Source organism: Xenopus tropicalis, chromosome 7 (genome assembly GCF_000004195.4).
Source record: "Xenopus tropicalis strain Nigerian chromosome 7, UCB_Xtro_10.0, whole genome shotgun sequence".
Classification (NCBI taxonomy): domain Eukaryota; kingdom Metazoa; phylum Chordata; class Amphibia; order Anura; family Pipidae; genus Xenopus; species Xenopus tropicalis.
Window position 1 is genome coordinate 110,799,747 of NC_030683.2, and position 18,321 is coordinate 110,818,067.

Sequence of the window (18,321 nt, forward strand, 5' to 3'; positions counted from 1 at the left end):
ATTTGCTCCTGGAGGGGTTGGGGCCAGGCATTTTCTATACTGCTTGTAGAATGCAATGGCCTTGCCCCTCTCTGTTTTCTGTGGCTGCAGGTCCAGTTCTAACTCTGCCTAAAGGCTAAACAAGGGGATTTAGATCTGTGAGAGAGGTTCTCTGTTCAGATAGCTGCTATATAGCAGGACAGGGCTGCTGCTTTTTAAGAGTAGAAGATCAAAATGATATGAGTAACACTAAGGGGCACATTCATCAAAGTACGAGTTTGAATTCCGAAATGGGTAATATTTGGATTAGATACAATAATTTATGATGATTGCAAATATCACGAATATTGCTTACGAAAAAAATCGTAATAGTCACAATAATATCATATTGGCAATCCGAAAGTCACTAAATGTTCGTATCCGAACAGTCATAAACGGCGGGAAAACCTTTCTGACTTTGATCCTTCTGTGCATGATTTTGGAAGCCTCCCAAAGGGCTCAATGGCACTCTGCAGCTCCAACCCGGCCCAAGGAAAGTCTCCCATAGGGCTCAATGGCACTCTGCAGCTCCAACCTGTTCCAAGGAAAGTCTCCCATAGGGCTCAATGGCACTCTGCAGCTCCAACCTGGCCCAAGGAAAGTCTCCCATAGGGCTCAATGGCACTCTGCAGCTCCAACCTGGCCCAAGGAAAGTCTCCCATAGGGCTCAATGGCACTCTGCAGCTCCAACCTGGCCCAAGGAAAGTCTCCCATAGGGCTCAATGGCACTCTGCAGCTCCAACCCGGCCCAAGGAAAGCCTCCCATAGGGCTCAATGGCACTCTGCAGCTCCAACCCGGCCCAAGGAAAGCCTCCAATAGGGCTCAATGGCACTCTGCAGCTCCAACCCGGCCCAAGGAAAGTCTTCCATAGGGCTCAATGGCACTCTGCAGCTCCAACCTGGCCCAAGGAAAGTCTCCCATAGGGCTCAATGGCACTCTGCAGCTCCAACCTGGCCCAAGGAAAGCCTCCCATAGGGCTCAATGGCACTCTGCAGCTCCAACCTGGCCCAAGGAAAGCCTCCCATAGGGCTCAATGGCACTCTGCAGCTCCAACCTGGCCCAAGGAAAGCCTCCCATAGGGCTCAATGGCACTCTGCAGCTCCAACCCGGCCCAAGGAAAGTCACTATAACGATGCTTGAATGAATCCAAAACATTCTTACTCCGTGCGACAATACGATTTTGTCACACAAATTTTGTCGCGACAAATACAATTTTTTTGTATTTTGGACCTGTCATAGTTTGATAAATTAGTCCCTATGGGGCAGATTTATCAAAGTGTGAGATTAGAGCTTGTCATGGAAAACTTTGCCCACTTCCTTTTCATTCCTGTGGAATTTTTAGAAGCGTATTTATTAATGGGTGAAAGTTAAAATAAACAGCTTAATAATTTTTTAAAAGCTAAAGCTGCACATACTGCAAGATGCATGGGCAACAGGTGCCTCACAATATTTAGGGACAGAAAGATAATTACTGTCTCTGAGAAGCACTTGCCTTTTCACACAAACCTTTTCTAAAAATAACGGAGGCTTGGTTATTCAGTATTTAGAATAAGAGTCCTGTCTAGCTACATCTTCGGGGGTCTAACATGCCAAGTATAGATAATAAATATATATATTTTTTCCATTGACATTTGATTGTTGCATAACAGGATATAAACATTGTAAAGAGTAAGTTACAAGTAGTTTGGTGGTGACTAAACAACATATTTAAACTAAATCAAGCAGGCAGGTTATTTTGACCTTGTGACCAATATTACCAATAATCATTGTATTTATGAGCTATGCAATTGACTTTGGTTTCCAATCTGGGCTTTGTACAGAAACTGGTTTATACAGTGACTCCTGGGGGTGATCTCTGGTCCTGGTTGGTCCCATAAGATATTCCCTGTATATATTGATCCGTCTCCAACACCACTTGATTGTTCAGTAATAATTTTGAGTCATACCAGGTGGTATGAAGGTATGAATTGTAAGTTATCTAGAATAATGGGGGGGGGGGGGTATTATGTATGTATGTATGTATGTATGTATGTTATCAACGTATTAAAACATTTCTGTGGTTTTTCTTTTTTTTTTTTTGTTAGTGGTTGTCTCTAACCAGTCCATGTGAAAGACGTATTGTAATTTATGTTTGAGTAGGGTTATTGTAGGGGAAGTTGTCAAAAGCCACTGCTGAAGGATCGTTTTCCTGGCCACCGTGGTCAAACGCTCCCCCCAAACCCCTTCCTGAATATGTTAGGTCTGTCTGTTGTGAAAGTATGCCGTAAATCACCCAAGCTGCAGTGGATTTTATCGGTTTATCTGTCAAAATATTCCAATATGCAACTTCCTTCCAACATTTCTGGTCTAAGGGACACAGCCAAGACTACGACTAAGATCTGCCTGTGGAGTGTGACATTGTAAACAGTTGTCATTGGGGAGTGTACCAATATGATAACGTCTGAGAGGTGTGAGATATGAATTACCGTATATACTCGAGTATAAGCCGATCTGAATATAAGCCGAGGTACCTAATTTTACCTAAGAAAACTGGAAAAACGTATTGACTCGAATATAAGCCTAGGGTTTTGCGCGCAACGGATGCCAGACACATCCGTTGCCAGATGACAGGTTTTATTGAATGTTTCCTAAAGACTTGTGGAGGATTTTATTGACTTCCTTTACCAGCAGCACTGTTTATTAACCCAAATCTCTCCCCTTAGTTGTGAAGCTTTGTTTTATAACTCCTAATCCACAGATGAACATAAAGTGTTGTGAACCAGCTCAGCCCTCATCTTCCGTATAAGTTAGCTACAGTGGCTTGCAAAAGTATTCGGCCCCCTTGAACTTTTCCACATTTTGTCACATTACAGCCACAAACATGAATCAATTTTAGTGGAACGAAAATCATACATGATTCCAAACATTTTTTACAAATAAATAACTGCAAAGTGGGGTGTGCGTAATTATTCAGCCCCCTGAGTCAATACTTTGTAGAACCACCTTTTGCTGCAATTCCAGCTGCCAGGCTTTTAGGGTATGTCTCTACCAGCTTTGCACATCTACAGACTGAAATCCTTGCCCATTCGTCTTTGCAAAACAGCTCCAGCTCAGTCAGATTAGATGGACAGCGTTTGGGAACAGCAGTTTTCAGATCTTGCCACAGATTCTCCATTGGATTTAGATCTGGACTTTGACTGGGCCATTCTAACACATGGATATGTTTTGTTTTAAACCATTCCATTGTTGCCCTGGCTTTATGTTTAGGGTCATTGTCCTGCTGGAAGGTGAACCTCCGCCCCAGTCTCAAGTCTTTTGCAGACTCCAAGAGGTTTTCTTCCAAGATTGCCCTGTATTTGGCTCCATCCATCTTCCCATCAACTCTGACCAGCTTCCCTGTCCCTGCTGAAGAGAAGCACCCCCAGAGCATGATGCTGCCACCACCATATTTGACAGTGGGGATGGTGTGTTCAGAGTGATGTGCAGTGTTAGTTTTCCGCCACACATAGCATTTTGCATTTTGGTTTAATCTGACCAGAGCACCTTCTCCCACATGTTTGCTGTGTCCCCCACATGGCTTGTGGCAAACTGCAAACGGGACTTCTTATGGTTTTCTGTTAACAATGGCTTTCTTCTTGCCACTCTTCCATAAAGGCCAACTTTGTGCAGTGCACGACTAATAGTTGTCCTATGGACAGATTCCCCCACCTGAGCTGTAGATCTCTGCAGCTCGTCCAGTCACCATGGGCCTCTTGGCTGCATTTCTGATCAGCGCTCAACATGTTCGGCCTGTGAGTTTAGGTGGACGGCCTTGGTAGGTTTACAGTTGTGCCATACTCCTTCCATTTCTGAATGATCGGTGGAACAGTGCTCCGTGGGATGTTCAAGGCTTTGGAAATCTTTTTGTAGCCTAAGCCTGCTTTAAATTTCTCAATAACTTTATCCCTGACCTGTCTGGTGTGTTCTTTGGACTTCATGGTGTTGTTGCTCCCAATATTCTCTTAGACAACCTCTGAGGCCGTCACAGAGCAGCTGTATTTGTACTGACATTAGATTACACACAGGTGCACTCTATTTAGTCATTAGCACTCATCAGGCAATGTCTATGGGCAACTGACTGCACTCAGACCAAAGGGGGCTGAATAATTACACACACCCCACTTTGCAGTTATTTATTTGTAAAAAATGTTTGGAATCATGTATAATTTTCGTTCCATTTCTCACGTGTACACCACTTTGTATTGGTCTTTCACGTGGAATTCCAATAAAATTGATTCAGGTTTGTGGCTGTAATGTGACAAAATGTGGAAAAGTTCAAGGGGGCCGAATACTTTTGCAAGCCACTGTATACAGTAGTTTTTATACTTTTTGTGTGTGAGTTGCAACCAGTTCATTCGGGCCAAGATGCTATTTCTCAATATGTGCTTGCAGATTCAGGGCGCACTCGTGCATATATGCGGTAAATATCACAGTTCTATAGCATTAGAATGGTGGCCCTTGCTGCCCTTTGCAAGTATAGTTTGTTTATAGTTCGTTTTTTTAAATTACTGGCAAACTCCCCTGTGGAAGCATCTCTCAATCTATATATGAACTTCATTAAGAAGTGTGCAGAATAATCCACATAAAGCAGATCCATTAACAAAAAGGTATAAAACCAGTCTCACAGTATTTTGCACTCTACTCCCTTATGTTGTGGCATGTTTGCACATAATTTACATTTTGTTTTATGAGTCATTTTTGCCTACACAACTTACTTCCTTGTTTTATTTTTGTTGCACCAGAACCCCCCCCCCGTGGATGGACGTACGAGTGCTCTTTCTCCAATAAGCAATTCATTTTTTTAAAAAAGGTTATGCTTACTATTCATCAGACCCAATGTTGGTCTGCAGTTCCTACTGAATACATAGATAGCGGCACTCGTCCGTCCGTCCTCGGGGGTATGCGTGCACATCGCGGCACTCCATGCACGCACACACAGACAGAGGAGTACCGCGACGTGGATGGACGGACTAGTGTCGCTATCTATCTATTCACTAGGAACTGCAAACCAACGTTGGGGCTGCGCGGTACAGTCTGCAGGTGCAGTCTGGCGGGGGGGGGGAACCACGGATGCCGGACACTTGCTTTCAAATCAGTATACTTCAGTATAAGCCAAGGGTGACTTTTTCAGCACATTTTTGGTGCTGAAAAACTCGGCTTATACTCGAGTATATACGTTATGCAGTATTTGTAAGGTCATTTCTAGATATTTACTTGTGGGTCAAGTTTTTATGGCATGAGAGTGAGTATTGTGGCTGCGTCAACATTGGGGATGGCAGAGGTCCATGTGGTAAATGTTATTAGGATTATCTTTATGTATTATGGTTCTTATTGTGTGATAGATCTGTGAAGTCATTTTCTCTGCTGTACAGTTTGGCCAGAGAGAGAGTTTATAGGATTATTCTTATCATTGTCTGTTAGGTGTTAAAGTGTTTGAAAAGCAAAGTGTGTCAGTTGCTACCACAATTGAACATTTCTGTTTTAGGGATCTTTTCAAAATGTCATATTTCCCTTGGATCGTCCTGTTAGTGTTTATTTAACAAATCTGTACATCTTAAGGAGAAGGAAAGGTAAAAACTAAGTAAGTTTTATCAGAAAGGTCTATGTAAATACAGCCATAAGCACTCACAGAAATGCTGCACTGAGTCCTCTATCAAAAGAAATACAGGATTTCTTGTCTCCTTTTGTATCAACATGTTCTGTGTCAGACTTCCTCTCCTTTAGGGCTCCTTCAGGTATGGGACAGAGTCTGCACAGCTCTCTCCTCTCTCCCCCTCCCATCAGAATGTGTGATCTGAGCTACCGGCTAGACCTACAGCATGGAAGCTACTAAGACCGAGCTAAAATGGCAGCTGCAATCTTAAGCAAACAGAGGGAGCTTCTTGGCCTCTTTACTCAGGTATGGTAATGCCTTCTGCAAACCCAGTCCCACAGCTACATGAGCCTTGGGATAAGGATTGTACCAGAAGGATTTTGTATTTCATTTGCAATTTGTGATTTCACTTTGGGGCATTTCCTGAGGGGTAATTTTAGTTTTCTCAGGGAAACTATACATCATTTTTTGCGGACAATCTGGGCTTTCTAATGTTTTCTATATTTCTGTGTAATTCCACTCCTGTAACAAGATTTAAGGGTCTAAATACCTTCTTCTCTAGCCCCTACTCATTACTGGGCAGCAGCAATCCGGCCCCCAAACCAACATGCCCGGTGAATAGAAGTCCAACAGGACTAGGGCCCACTGGGTTTTTATTCAGTGCCCTGTTGGGCCAGTCCAACCCTGTACCCCAATATCCCAGTTTGGGTGCCAGTGTGTATGTGCTGTTTGCTGCTCACCAAGATGGCGGCTGGGAACAGCAGGGGAACAGCTAAAGGTGGGGCCAATGCTGTTAAGCAGCTCTGTAGTTCTGGACTTGCTATGGGGGCAAAAATTAATTTGGGGCAAATTCAGTGAAGTGATTAAAGAGGGGGCACTGCTGCTAAAACTAAAAATTTGCCTGTGAGGCTTTACTTTTCCTTTAAATAAAAATGTATACAATATATTCACTCAAAATGTTATTGCTTCATTCATTAAGCTTAAACTAGCATAACAATGCAAATGTGAGGTAAAAACTTTTTACCTATATAATATATAAATGGAATTTTTTTTAATCAGTGTTTTACTTGTTTATAAAATGTTAATGAGGCTTTTTTGCACCTATTGTCCTAGGATTAGACAGAAACTTGTCCCCTAACAATAGGCTGCTGATCCCCATTAATATGTTACTGATCCTCCAATGGGGCCCCTACCTTAGGTGTGAAATGGAGACTGGGGGAAACAAAACGAGACTATTACCACTAACACCACTAATACTACTAATACTATTACTCCATGACTTCCCCCATGTCCCTTAGAAGGGAGAGCATGCCCTCCAAGCTGGAGAAAGAGTCTGAGAACTGCAGGTTGACTTCATCACTATGGAGGGACGAGGCACCAGTTCTGTAGCTCAAGTCATGGACGTCCTTCATAGCTATGGGTGTGATCTAAACACAAGATGAAAATACTCAGTGACAGCACAGTGGGACACAAGGGCCCCTATTAGGGGTGTATATCGAATTGAGCACAGTAAGTCTTACTTTAACCATAACAAATGTCTTCTCCCATGGTCTGGGGTCCGGCCACATTTCTCCCAGGCACAGCCAGATTGTGTATCGTGGGGACTCTCTCGTTGTGCGTTGTAGGAACGCAGTCAGTTCTAATAAGCAAAGTAAACTTGTTGTTGCTGTGCAGTCATTAAAGGACACTAAAAATGGACAATACTCTTTGTTCCATATTACAGTGAAGTTACCACATGTTAACTACATGTCAACTACATGTCAAAATCCCCTTTATTTTCATGTTATTATCAAACCTACCAGACCTATCAGTACTCCTGCAAAGTACCCATAATGTCCTCAGAACCCTGCGATGGTACTTGCCCATTCTAATGTCTGCTTGGAGCACTCCCTGCTCTTAATGAGGGGCACTTTGCACCATGCTGCTATCCACATACTTTCTTTGACCCTTTTGGGTTTCTTTGTCATGTAATTTGGTTCTATGATACCTCGATACCCATAATAATACCATGCTTTATTGTAGATGGTTGTGGATATGTCACTGGGGAGAGACAGCTGTGGGTCGGGAGATGGTGGATATTGCACTGGGGAGAGACAGCTGTGTGCCGGGAGATGGTGGATATTGCACTGGGGAGAGACAGCTGTGTGCCGGGAGATGGTGGATATTGCACTGGGGAGAGACAGCTGTGTGCCGGGAGATGGTGGATATTGCACTGGGGAGAGACAGCTGTGTGCCGGGAGATGGTGGAAATTGCACTGGGGAGAGACAGCTGTGTGCCGGGAGATGGTGGATATTGCACTGGGGAGAGACAGCTGTGTGCCGGGAGATGGTGGATATTGCACTGGGGAGAGACAGCTGTGTGCCGGGAGATGGTGGATATTGCACTGGGGAGAGACAGCTGTGTGCCGGGAGATGGTGGAAATTGCACTGGGGAGAGACAGCTGTGTGCCGGGAGATGGTGGATATGGTACTGGGGAGAGACAGCTGTGTGCCGGGAGATGGTGGATATTGCACTGGGGAGAGACAGCTGTGTGCCGGGAGATGGTGGATATTGCACTGGGGAGAGACAGCTGTGTGCCGGGAGATGGTGGATATTGCACTGGGGAGAGACAACTGTGTGCCGGGAGATGGTGGATATGGTACTGGGGAGAGACAACTGTGTGCCGGGAGATGGTGGATATTGCACTGGGGAGAGACAGCTGTGTGCCGGGAGATGGTGGATATGGTACTGGGGAGAGACAGCTGTGTGCCGGGAGATGGTGGATATGGTACTGGGGAGAGACAGCTGTGTGCCGGGAGATGGTGGATATTGCACTGGGGAGAGACAGCTGTGGGTTGGTAGATGGTAAATATGTCATGGGAGAGAGACAGCTCCGGGATATACAAAGAAGTCAGTGGAGTACTGGGATATGTGAAGCTTCCAGCTAAAGAGCCTTGAAGTGGACGGCCATAGGATTGTACATGCCAGCAAAATGAGCTTATTTGTTTCAAATCTATTACACAATGGGGGTCATTTACTGAGACCCTAGATGCAAGTGCAAGAGCACTAAAGGGTGCAGAAGTGTGTGCCCTGCTGTTCATTTAAAACATACCTGCATCAGGGCTCTGCACCCTATGACGAATATAAAACCTGGTGCAAGGCAGCCATGCTGATATATTTAAGTGTTTATAAAGTTCTGTGAATCAGCTGTAACAACGCTAGAAAAGGCCAAAATAAATATGGTACCTGTTATAAACTGCTGAACACTGTACAGAACACTGTAGCCATATTTCTCAATTTCTCTGGATTCCATCTCCTCTGGAGTCCTTGGCACATTGGTCATGCTGTAGAAGGCCCTGCACTTGCCCCGCCTTTTCCCACATATTGCCCCATCTCGCGTCTCTACACAGACGCCATCTTCCATCCTCTCTAGGACTTGGCGTATTTCTTGTGCCGCCTTCTGGTTAGGAATCATGGTTGGTGCTGGCAGAAGCACATGTTCCAAGTAGCTCCCTGGGGCTGGACAGTCTCGGGAAGTCACACAGAAGCCGTATCGGTTGCTCACCTCAGTTTCCTTGACTAGGGTCCCGCGGTAGTAGATGCCCACTCCGAATTTTGTTTCTGAAATGGGACAGAGTTTTCTCTTAAGAATCCCGAAGCAGCAATGGAAATTGTGAGGATGAGATTAACAGAAATTCATGTCCAAATGTGGAGCTGTAGGCAGGCCTGGATTTGTGGTTGGGCCACAAACGCCCAGGCTTAGGGCAACATGCCACCCAGCCACATCTGTCATTTTGTCAAGTTATTTGAACTCCCGTGCCCAGTGCTCAGTGCTGTGGGTGTCTGTAGGAACTAGTGAGCAAGAGTGCGTATAGGGTATTGAAGGCAACCGAAAGAGTGCATAATACTGCGCCGGGGGGTGGGGGGCTTGAGGGTGCAGAAGCACGAGATTTTGAAATCTGGCACAGGCTGCATAGTGTTCCTAGGAACTGTAGCATAGCAACAACTGCTGAATCTCAGGAGGGTTTGTCACCCCTAGAGCAAATGCTCAGTGCCAAACTACATTGTCCTGTGCATTGGCTTTTGGCTGGCACAAAGGTTATAGGAATAGTTCACCTTAAAATTAGAGAAGAACCAAGTCCAGGATTCGGTTCAGGATTTGGCCAGAATTCTGCCTTTTTCAGCAGAATTCGGATTTGGCTGAACCAAATCCCTAAAATTGCATGACTTTTCGTCATGGTATTTTATTTTTATGATATTAATGTTTTTACCATGTTCTGCACGTGTGGCTTTTCAACCCCTAAGTTGCAAATTAGGTTTCAGATTTGGTCCAGGATTCAGGGTTTGGCCAAATCCCAAAATAGTGGATTCCCTGCATACCTACTTTATATTAAGTTTTAGTATGTTACAGAAAGAGCAATTTGTAGAAACTTGTCTATTGGTCTTTTTTATTTGTCGTCTTCCAACTCTTTTCATCTTTTAAACGGGGGAACATTGACCCTGAAAGCCAAAAAAAAAAATTGCTCTCTGGGTCTACAAATTTATTGTTACTTTTTATTACTTATTTTTTTCTATTCAGTGCCTCTCCTTTTCATATTCCAATGTCTCACTCAGCTCACTGCTTGGTTGCTAGGGTAGTTTGAACCATAGCAACAAGATAGATGATACCATTTCATGCTGGAGAGCTGCTGAACAAAAAGCTAAATAGATCAAAATCCATGCAATAGGATAACCAATTGCAAATTGTCTCAGAATATCCCTTTCTAAATTAAAATACCTCATTATAGAGAACCCAGCTCTTGTCTGACTGGTGCACAGGTTTAGTAAGTATCCTTATTGCCTTATGCACAGAGTATGGAGCATAACTGTATTCTGATGCCCAGATTAGGGTAAGTAGATTTCTTGCCTGGTCCTAGTACTGGTTATGGCGAGTGCAATCCTTGCCTGGTACCGGTGAATAGCTTAGTATGTACTTACTAGTGTAGTAAGACATGACGAGAGGCCAAGCACAATAAAGCTGGTACAGCAGGGGCCACAGCTCATATGGCTTGTTGGGTCAGCCTCGGCTCCAATACTATTGGATAGAGATTGATAGAGAGAGAGAGATGGAGGTGCTGGGAAACCACTTGCTCTACTAGGACCTCTCCACTCTATGGTCCCTAGCAAATGCATCTCTAGGTAGGTTCATACCGAATATATTGCCAGGGAATAACTGAGCCATTATTTGTCTATGCAGCATCATGTCCTGGTTTTCGTCCGGAACAGTCACATCTTGTGCTCCTATAAAATATAATAAGACTATGCAGTAATATTGGTTCAAGCCTTGCACAGAACACTGGCCCACTGGCAAATGGCACACTGACTAGGTTTTGTTATAGCCTGCACAGAGAGACCCGATAAATCCAGCCCATGTAGGTGTTCACCTGTACTAAGCACAGTTCTGCAGGAAGATTTGTATGGAGACTATGTAAGTGAGCATACAGTATACTAATGGCATTTCTCTATAGAGGCCATAAGAAAATCAAAGCTGTTGTTCCATGTATTAAGAGAGCACCTTTATGGCCCTATTTACATGCCAACAACAAGAAAGATTTTGTATAAAGATAAGGAGCTAGTGGCCAACCTTCGTTCAGACAATGGCTGCTCAGGCAAGGCTGAAACTGCATGCTGTACCACTAGCACCTTCAGAGAATCTTTTAAAAAAGAAATGGAATTACTGTATCATTTGCGTTTAACTTTTGTACCTGTTAAACCAATATAAAAAATGAAGGTACAGTATACTTGTCCTTTAAAGGAGAAGGAAAGGCTAATAAAGAGTTAATCTCAAGCTGCAGGCTTACCTTCAGTTGTCTCAATAGTGCCCTTAAGTCTTCCCATATTTCTCCCGTTCAGATGATCAGAAGCCAAGCAGGAAGAAAAAACGCTGAGCTGTGTAAAGAAAGTTCCCATAATGCCTCGCTCCTGCACCAAGACCCAGACCAGTGTACATGCTCAGTTAGTAAGAGTATGAGGAAGCTTCCTGCTGATTGGCTCAGATCCACATTCCTAAGGGGGGGGTGAGTTCTTAGCATTCTTGAGGGAGGGGGGAGCAGGAGAGGGGAGAGAGCTGCGTGTCTCTGGCAGAGGAAAACAGACACAACTAATCTTTTGACAGAGAACTCAGTGCAGCGTTTCTGTGAGTGTTTATGGCTGTATTTACATAGACTTTTCTGATAAAGCTTACTTAGTTTTTACCTTTCCTTCTCCTTTAAGGAGTATTACTATTAGTGTTTTTTGTACCGAATTCTTCTACAAAATGAAATGATTTCTAGGTTTCTTACCGGTTTGTACTTCATGGGCACCATAATGTGCAATCTCAGAGGCCATGGCACCACCAACCAATGCACTGTGGGAAGCTTCTTGCAGGAATAGACTGTTACTGGTATCCATACTCTCTGTGTACAGCTGGCTTTCTGCACAAAAGTACAGCTCTGAAATATACATGAAAAGGAGTTTTGACATGTCTGGAAAAGGTTAATTTATTGTAAAGTAAAACTAACATTTCAGCCCCAGTCACCTTCCTCAGGGTGAAAATTAAAAAATATATATATATATGAGGGCGCAAGAATCTTCAAGCCATCTTTTACAAAGGAAGGCCCCTTATGCCCCTCGGCCATTATATCTGCAGGGGAAAGGATCTCCAGACACGGCCTTGCCTCACAGGTTGGGAGGCTCCCATTACATATGCTCCCCAAAGAGAATTCAAGGTAAGTGGGAAAGATGGCAGCACGACCCCCCTTAAACTGTGGAACTGGAGCCCAGATAGGTTTGCCATATGGCTGGTATTTAAATCACCAGCACCGGTACTACAACCTTACCGACAATGTACTTGCCAGTAAATTTGTAATGGAGTATAAATCCCTCCTGACTCACTCAGCTGCTGATCACCCTTTATAACTATGGGCCCACCTCTGCTCCGCCTATAACCCCGCCCATTCCGCTCATTTCCTGACCTATTTACTGACTCCATCCACCTTTGTCCTGCCAAGCCCGCCCATTTCCCTGCCCCTAACATCATAACCCTGCCCCCAAATGCCATCACATCCCACCCCCGACCCCAAGGATGGTATTAGTCACAGAAAAAGGTGGCAACCCTAAGCCCAGATTGGCCTACAGTACCTCCAAAACACACAACTAAAAGTGCAAGAGATAAACTGAAGAGGAACATCATCTGGAACATCATCTGTGCTCACAGGACATCCATATCACATGCTTTTGAATCACTGTAATATGTAAATTTTTGGACCCTTTAAAATCCCAATACAGGTATGGCATCCCTTATCCAGAAACCCATTATCCAGAAAGTTCCGAATTATGGAAAGGCCATCTCCCATAGACTCCATTATAAGCAAATAATTCAGATTTTTAAAAATGATTCCCTTTTCTCTGTAATAATAAAACAGTACCTGTACTTGATCCCAACTAAGATATAATTACCCCTTATTGGGGGCAGAACAGCCCTATTGGGTTTATTTAATGGTTAAATGATTCCCTTTTCTCTGTAATAATAAAACAGTACCTGTACTTGATCCCAACTAAGATATAATTACCCCTTATTGGGGGCAAAACAGCCCTATTGGGTTTATTTCATGGTTAAATGATTCCCTTTTCTCTGTAATAATAAAACAGTACCTGTACTTGATCCCAACTAAGGTATAATTAATCCTTATTGGAGGCAAAACAATCCTATTGGGTTTAATTAATATTTAAATGATTTTTAGCAGACTTAAGTTATGGAGATCCAAATTACGGAAAGATTCCTTATACGGAAACCCCCTGGTCCTGAGCATTCTGGATAACAGGTCCCGTACCTGTACTAGAATTCTGTGAATAAGGGCTGTGACAGACGCAAAAGTTGCCTTGAGAGGAATGCCATCCCACCGACGATTTACATTCTAGCCGGTGGGATGGCATTTCGGGGAGATTAGTCGCCCGCGGCAAGGGGCGATTTGTCGCGCGCCGACTAATCTTCCCGTCTGTCACAGCCCTTATTCACAGTGATGTCAACCTGCTAACTCACAGGGGATTATTTTAGTGCACAGAAAATGTGGGCATGGCCTAATTGTCGTGGGGGTGTGGCCCAACAGTACAGCCCCTCCATGCACACATATTACGTACTTGGGGGTAGGGGGAGAAATGGTAAAACCAGTGGGAATAGCAAATAATGATGGGAGTGCGTGGGGGTCGGGTTTGGTGCTCGGACTAAGTTGACAGCTATACATTCATAGCACCACAATATAATCATCCTTTAAAATGACATTACATTTCAGATACAGTATCTGTCTGTTCAAAAGAAACCACTGGCGCATACCTGTACCATCTAATGGTGCATTATTTGAACCCACAGCCAAAATGGGAGCACACGGATTTTCAGTATAAAGGCCTGAATCTGCAAGGAAAACAAAACAATAGAGAATGCAACACTTGGCTAACTTTTATTAACCCTTTGCTTGCTGCAAATTCCTGGTGATAGGGTTTTCAATGCAGTATTGTGAGTTGCCATCCAGCTCACTGTGGATCAACTGCCACATAAATTTGCTTTCAGGGTGATAGAAAGGATAAATCTCACACAATTTGGAATGTTGGGTATAAATATAATACTGACAAATATATCAAGGGGTTAAAAAGGCAGTAACCCACCCCCGCCATTTACAACATGAGTGCAATAAGCAGGGCTTGTCCTACATACATATAGAAATATCTATATTTAAAAATTGGAAACTGAAAGTAAAGGTGCATTTTACTTCTGGTTCTCTGAGATCAATCAAATCAGCAGTCTATTGAGAAGCCTCTGTATAATGAGCTACTCCTTATCTCCAACACTAACAAAGGCTGCAACTGGGGGCAGTAAATGGCTTGCTATTTATTCATCCAAAGTTAAATGGGATTATGGTGATGCCCGGCCAGATATCCAGGGATTATGGTGATGCCCAGCCAGACATCCAGGGATTATGGTGATGCCCAGCCAGACATCCAGGGATTATGGTGATGCCCAGCCAGACATCCAGGGATTATGGTGATGCCCAGCTAGGCATCCAGGGATTATGGTGATGCCCAGCCAGACATCCAGGGATTATGGTGATGCCCAGCCAGGCATCCAGGGATTATGGTGATGCCCAGCCAGACATCCAGGGATTATGGTGATGCCCAGCCAGACATGCAGGGATTATGGTGATGCCCAGCCAGACATGCAGGGATTATGGTGATGCCCAGCCAGGCATCCAGGGATTATGGTGATGCCCAGCCAGACATCCAGGGATTATGGTGATGCCCAGCCAGACATGCAGGGATTATGGTGATGCCCAGCCAGACATCCAGGGATTATGGTGATGCCCAGCCAGACATGCAGGGATTATGGTGATGCCCAGCCAGACATGCAGGGATTATGGTGATGTCCAGCCAGACATCCAAGGATTATGGTGATGCCCAGTCAGACATCCAAGGATTATGGTGATGCCCAGCCAGACATCCAGGGATTATGGTGATGCCCAGCCAGACATCCAGGGATTATGGTGATGCCCAGCCAGACATGCAGGGATTATGGTGATGCCCAGCCAGTATCAGGGGTATCCTGGCACTACTGTGTAATCAGAAGGATACATTTGGTACCTAATAGGAAACCTTACCCTCAGCCCCTCGATTTCTTGTAATTTCAAAGACTTTGTGAGGGTTGATGGCTTCTAGACTTTTATTCTGTAACATTCTGACACCATCCATTTGCCTTAGAGCTGAACTGAAATTCCTCTTCCATGTTGATGGGTCAGGGGGGTCTGTCTCAGGGTTATACTTACCACTGACAATAGCCCAAGCCTGGGGGAAGATGAAAACAGCCACCATGAAAGTATTACATGCCCACTCGGTACAACCTGTGCCCGCATTACCCCAAGCATGCTGGGTAATAAGAGAAGAATTGCTGGAAAGTCGTCTCATTTGCTAAAAACATGTTAACTAATGAAGAGTGGGACACTAGCATCACTAGGAGATTTATAATGAGTATTTTCAGGTCTTGTGACCTTAAAAATGTTCTAAAATCCCTGAAATTATGAAAATGCAATTGCAAAGGGAACAGAATATAAATGCAATATTTAAAACTAGAATATAATACCTTAAAAATTTGGTAATCATCTTCACACAGGTCACGGCGATTGCCGTTCTTCCAGGGGACGCAGAACTGTGTCTGTTCTTGGTTCACCCATTTAAGGCCCGGAAAGCTCTGGCTATCAATCTGACTTAGCACCCATGGTAGAAAGCGTGGTTTGTGGGCGTTCATGGTAGAGAGTAGATAGGTCTGGTACTGTGGGGAGAAAGGAGTTAAATCTATAAAACTGTCTGGCACACAGCAACAGTCGGAGATAAACAGCAGCTATAATGGCATAATATGCATGTAATCGGCGGGCTCTGATCCTGCTGCCACCTGACCAAGTGCTGCTCTTTGTCCCCCCAACTGTGTTACCTCCTATACTCACTGCAGGGCAGGGGTGATTTAATTGTGTAGAGACCTCTACATTAAAGGAATACAGTCACAGGAAAAAAAAAATTATATTTAATTTAAAAATTTCACATGGGGCTAGCCATATTCTTCATTTCCCAGGGTGCCACAGCCATGACTTGTGCTCTGATAGACTTCAGCCCCTAAACTGAAGATCAGTCTGAATCTGAGGTGTGAACCATGCAGGGGGCCAGTTAATCTCAATACTTATACCATTTAAATCTTACACAAAGGTAAGCAGTCACAGCGGGCATACAGGTGGGGGGCCACACAGAGGGGGGTCGCGGGCTACTGCCCTACAGCACTCAATAGTAAGAAATCTAAGTCCGGCTTGGGACTCCTCCAGTTACATGGGAGTAGGAGAAGCAATAGGTTAGCTGAAAGCAGTTCTAATGTGTAGCGCTGGCTCCTTCTGAAAGCTCAGACTCAATGGCGCCTACACACCAATATTACAGCTAAAAATAAATTTGTTGGTTTAAGAACAAAATGTTGGTAGAGTGAATTATTTGCTTTGTGAACAGTGTAATTTATATATAAAAAGTATACCATAACAAATCATGACAGTATCCCTTTATTTATTATCACCGTTGATGTTGCTCATAGCACCCAATCTGATCTTTGCTTTTGTTTTCTAAAGATCCCCATACACGGGCCGATCTGCTCGCTTGGCGATGTCGCCAAGCGAGCGGATCTTCTCCCGATATCCCACCTACGGGTGGGCCATATCGGTTGAATCCAGGCTGATTAGATCGTTTGACCCATGTATGGGGACCTTAACTTGTAGGTGACCCTTCAAATCCAATTACTGATTTGTTGCTATGATCAACATCACCAGTGATGTTGGCTTACTACACTATAATTTATATGTGCCTAAGACCTCTCCACTAAAGAGACAGATTTCTGGTTACAAAAAACAGAAATTCAGCTCTAGTTGCCAGGGTTGGCTTAGTGCAGCCCTTGCTAAATAAAGGCGTGCCTCTATATAAAAGGGGCTGATCTGCCAAAGAAAAAATCAGGGAAGGGAGGAATTATAGATAGGGTTAACACCTTTGCAAGTTTACTGGCATTTATATTGCAATTTGCCAGTTAGGCCAGTCAAATACCAGCTGGGTGGCACCCCTACTCACAGCCAGGGCATTCCAGCAGGTGTAAAGCAGAAAGACAGGGTGCTCAAAAGACTCCATGGATGTTGCTGTTAGGGACACCAGAAATAGCAGGAATACTGGGGAGATCCTGCCCTTTATTTCAAAGCTGTGCAACCAGCTACAGTGATCAGTAAGATCACAAAGCAATTACCTTCCATGCAATATCATTTATCCCGTGTGGCTACACCCAGGATATGAATAGCATAAATAGCAGGTAGTTATTAGCTTTTAAATCCATCATTGGAACAGATACTTTGCAATAATATTTACAAGGATGTATTTGACTTTGAGTTAGAGAAATACATCTTCGAATTTGCCCCCCAGCACTGCAAAAAGGAGCGTGGCACAGGGGGAGAAGGTGCCTAGTGTGGGTAAGCTCTGGGGAGATGGTGGGTAGGGTTCTTACCTATGCAAACCTGTGCAACACCTTGCAAAAGCCCACCCTGGTGGCAAGCAGGGGTCTCGGGTAGTGGGGGGGGGGCAGTTGGCTCTGCCATGTCTCTGCACTGATGGGCATGGCATTGGCCTGTGTGTAGACACACAGAGAGGATATTGGAGAGAAAACACAAAACTAATCATTTTCTCACTGTGCCTGTCTGTACAGAGTGATTTGATCAGTTAATTGCAGTTGAAACCTGTGGGTTATTATGATTATATTTTCCTTTTACAGGAATTATACATCATTCCCACAAGTCCTTGCCCCAGTGAAACAATCTAAGGCCCATATCACATTCACACACACAGCAGTGTCGGGTATATCAGGAGCCAATGTACCTGGCTTTATGGTGCATTACACCGACACGGGGAGAACATACAAACTCCTTGCAGAAGTGCTGCCCAGTGAGCCTCTCTGCTGCCCCTATTTAGTCACTCCTTTGTGGTGCAGAATGGGTAAAAGGTGAAGGATATCTAATGTATAATTTATCATTACAAAGGCAAATAAACACTATCTGAACTTGTAATATATAATCTCTACATTGTATTTAACGAATGACAAATTATTTATTTCTGGAAGTTCAGATGCACCTTTATTCATAA

At 44.1% G+C, this 18,321-nt stretch overlaps 1 protein-coding gene across 1 annotated transcript in view; it reads right to left on the reverse strand.

The window, feature by feature from the left end:
• Nucleotides 1-6,780: 6,780 nt before the first annotated feature.
• Nucleotides 6,781-18,321, reverse strand: part of irf3 (interferon regulatory factor 3) — a 30,246-nt gene continuing 18,705 nt past the window's right edge. Inside the window, exons 12-19 of the mRNA XM_031906540.1 lie at nt 15,755-15,943; nt 15,276-15,459; nt 13,961-14,038; nt 11,931-12,080; nt 10,801-10,890; nt 8,857-9,231; nt 7,151-7,269; nt 6,781-7,057 (exon numbers count right to left, since the gene is read on the reverse strand). Of these exons, the coding sequence (XP_031762400.1) occupies nt 6,899-7,057; nt 7,151-7,269; nt 8,857-9,231; nt 10,801-10,890; nt 11,931-12,080; nt 13,961-14,038; nt 15,276-15,459; nt 15,755-15,943 (1,344 nt within the window). The 3' untranslated portion in view covers nt 6,781-6,898. The remainder of the gene's footprint in view (nt 7,058-7,150; nt 7,270-8,856; nt 9,232-10,800; nt 10,891-11,930; nt 12,081-13,960; nt 14,039-15,275; nt 15,460-15,754; nt 15,944-18,321) is intronic.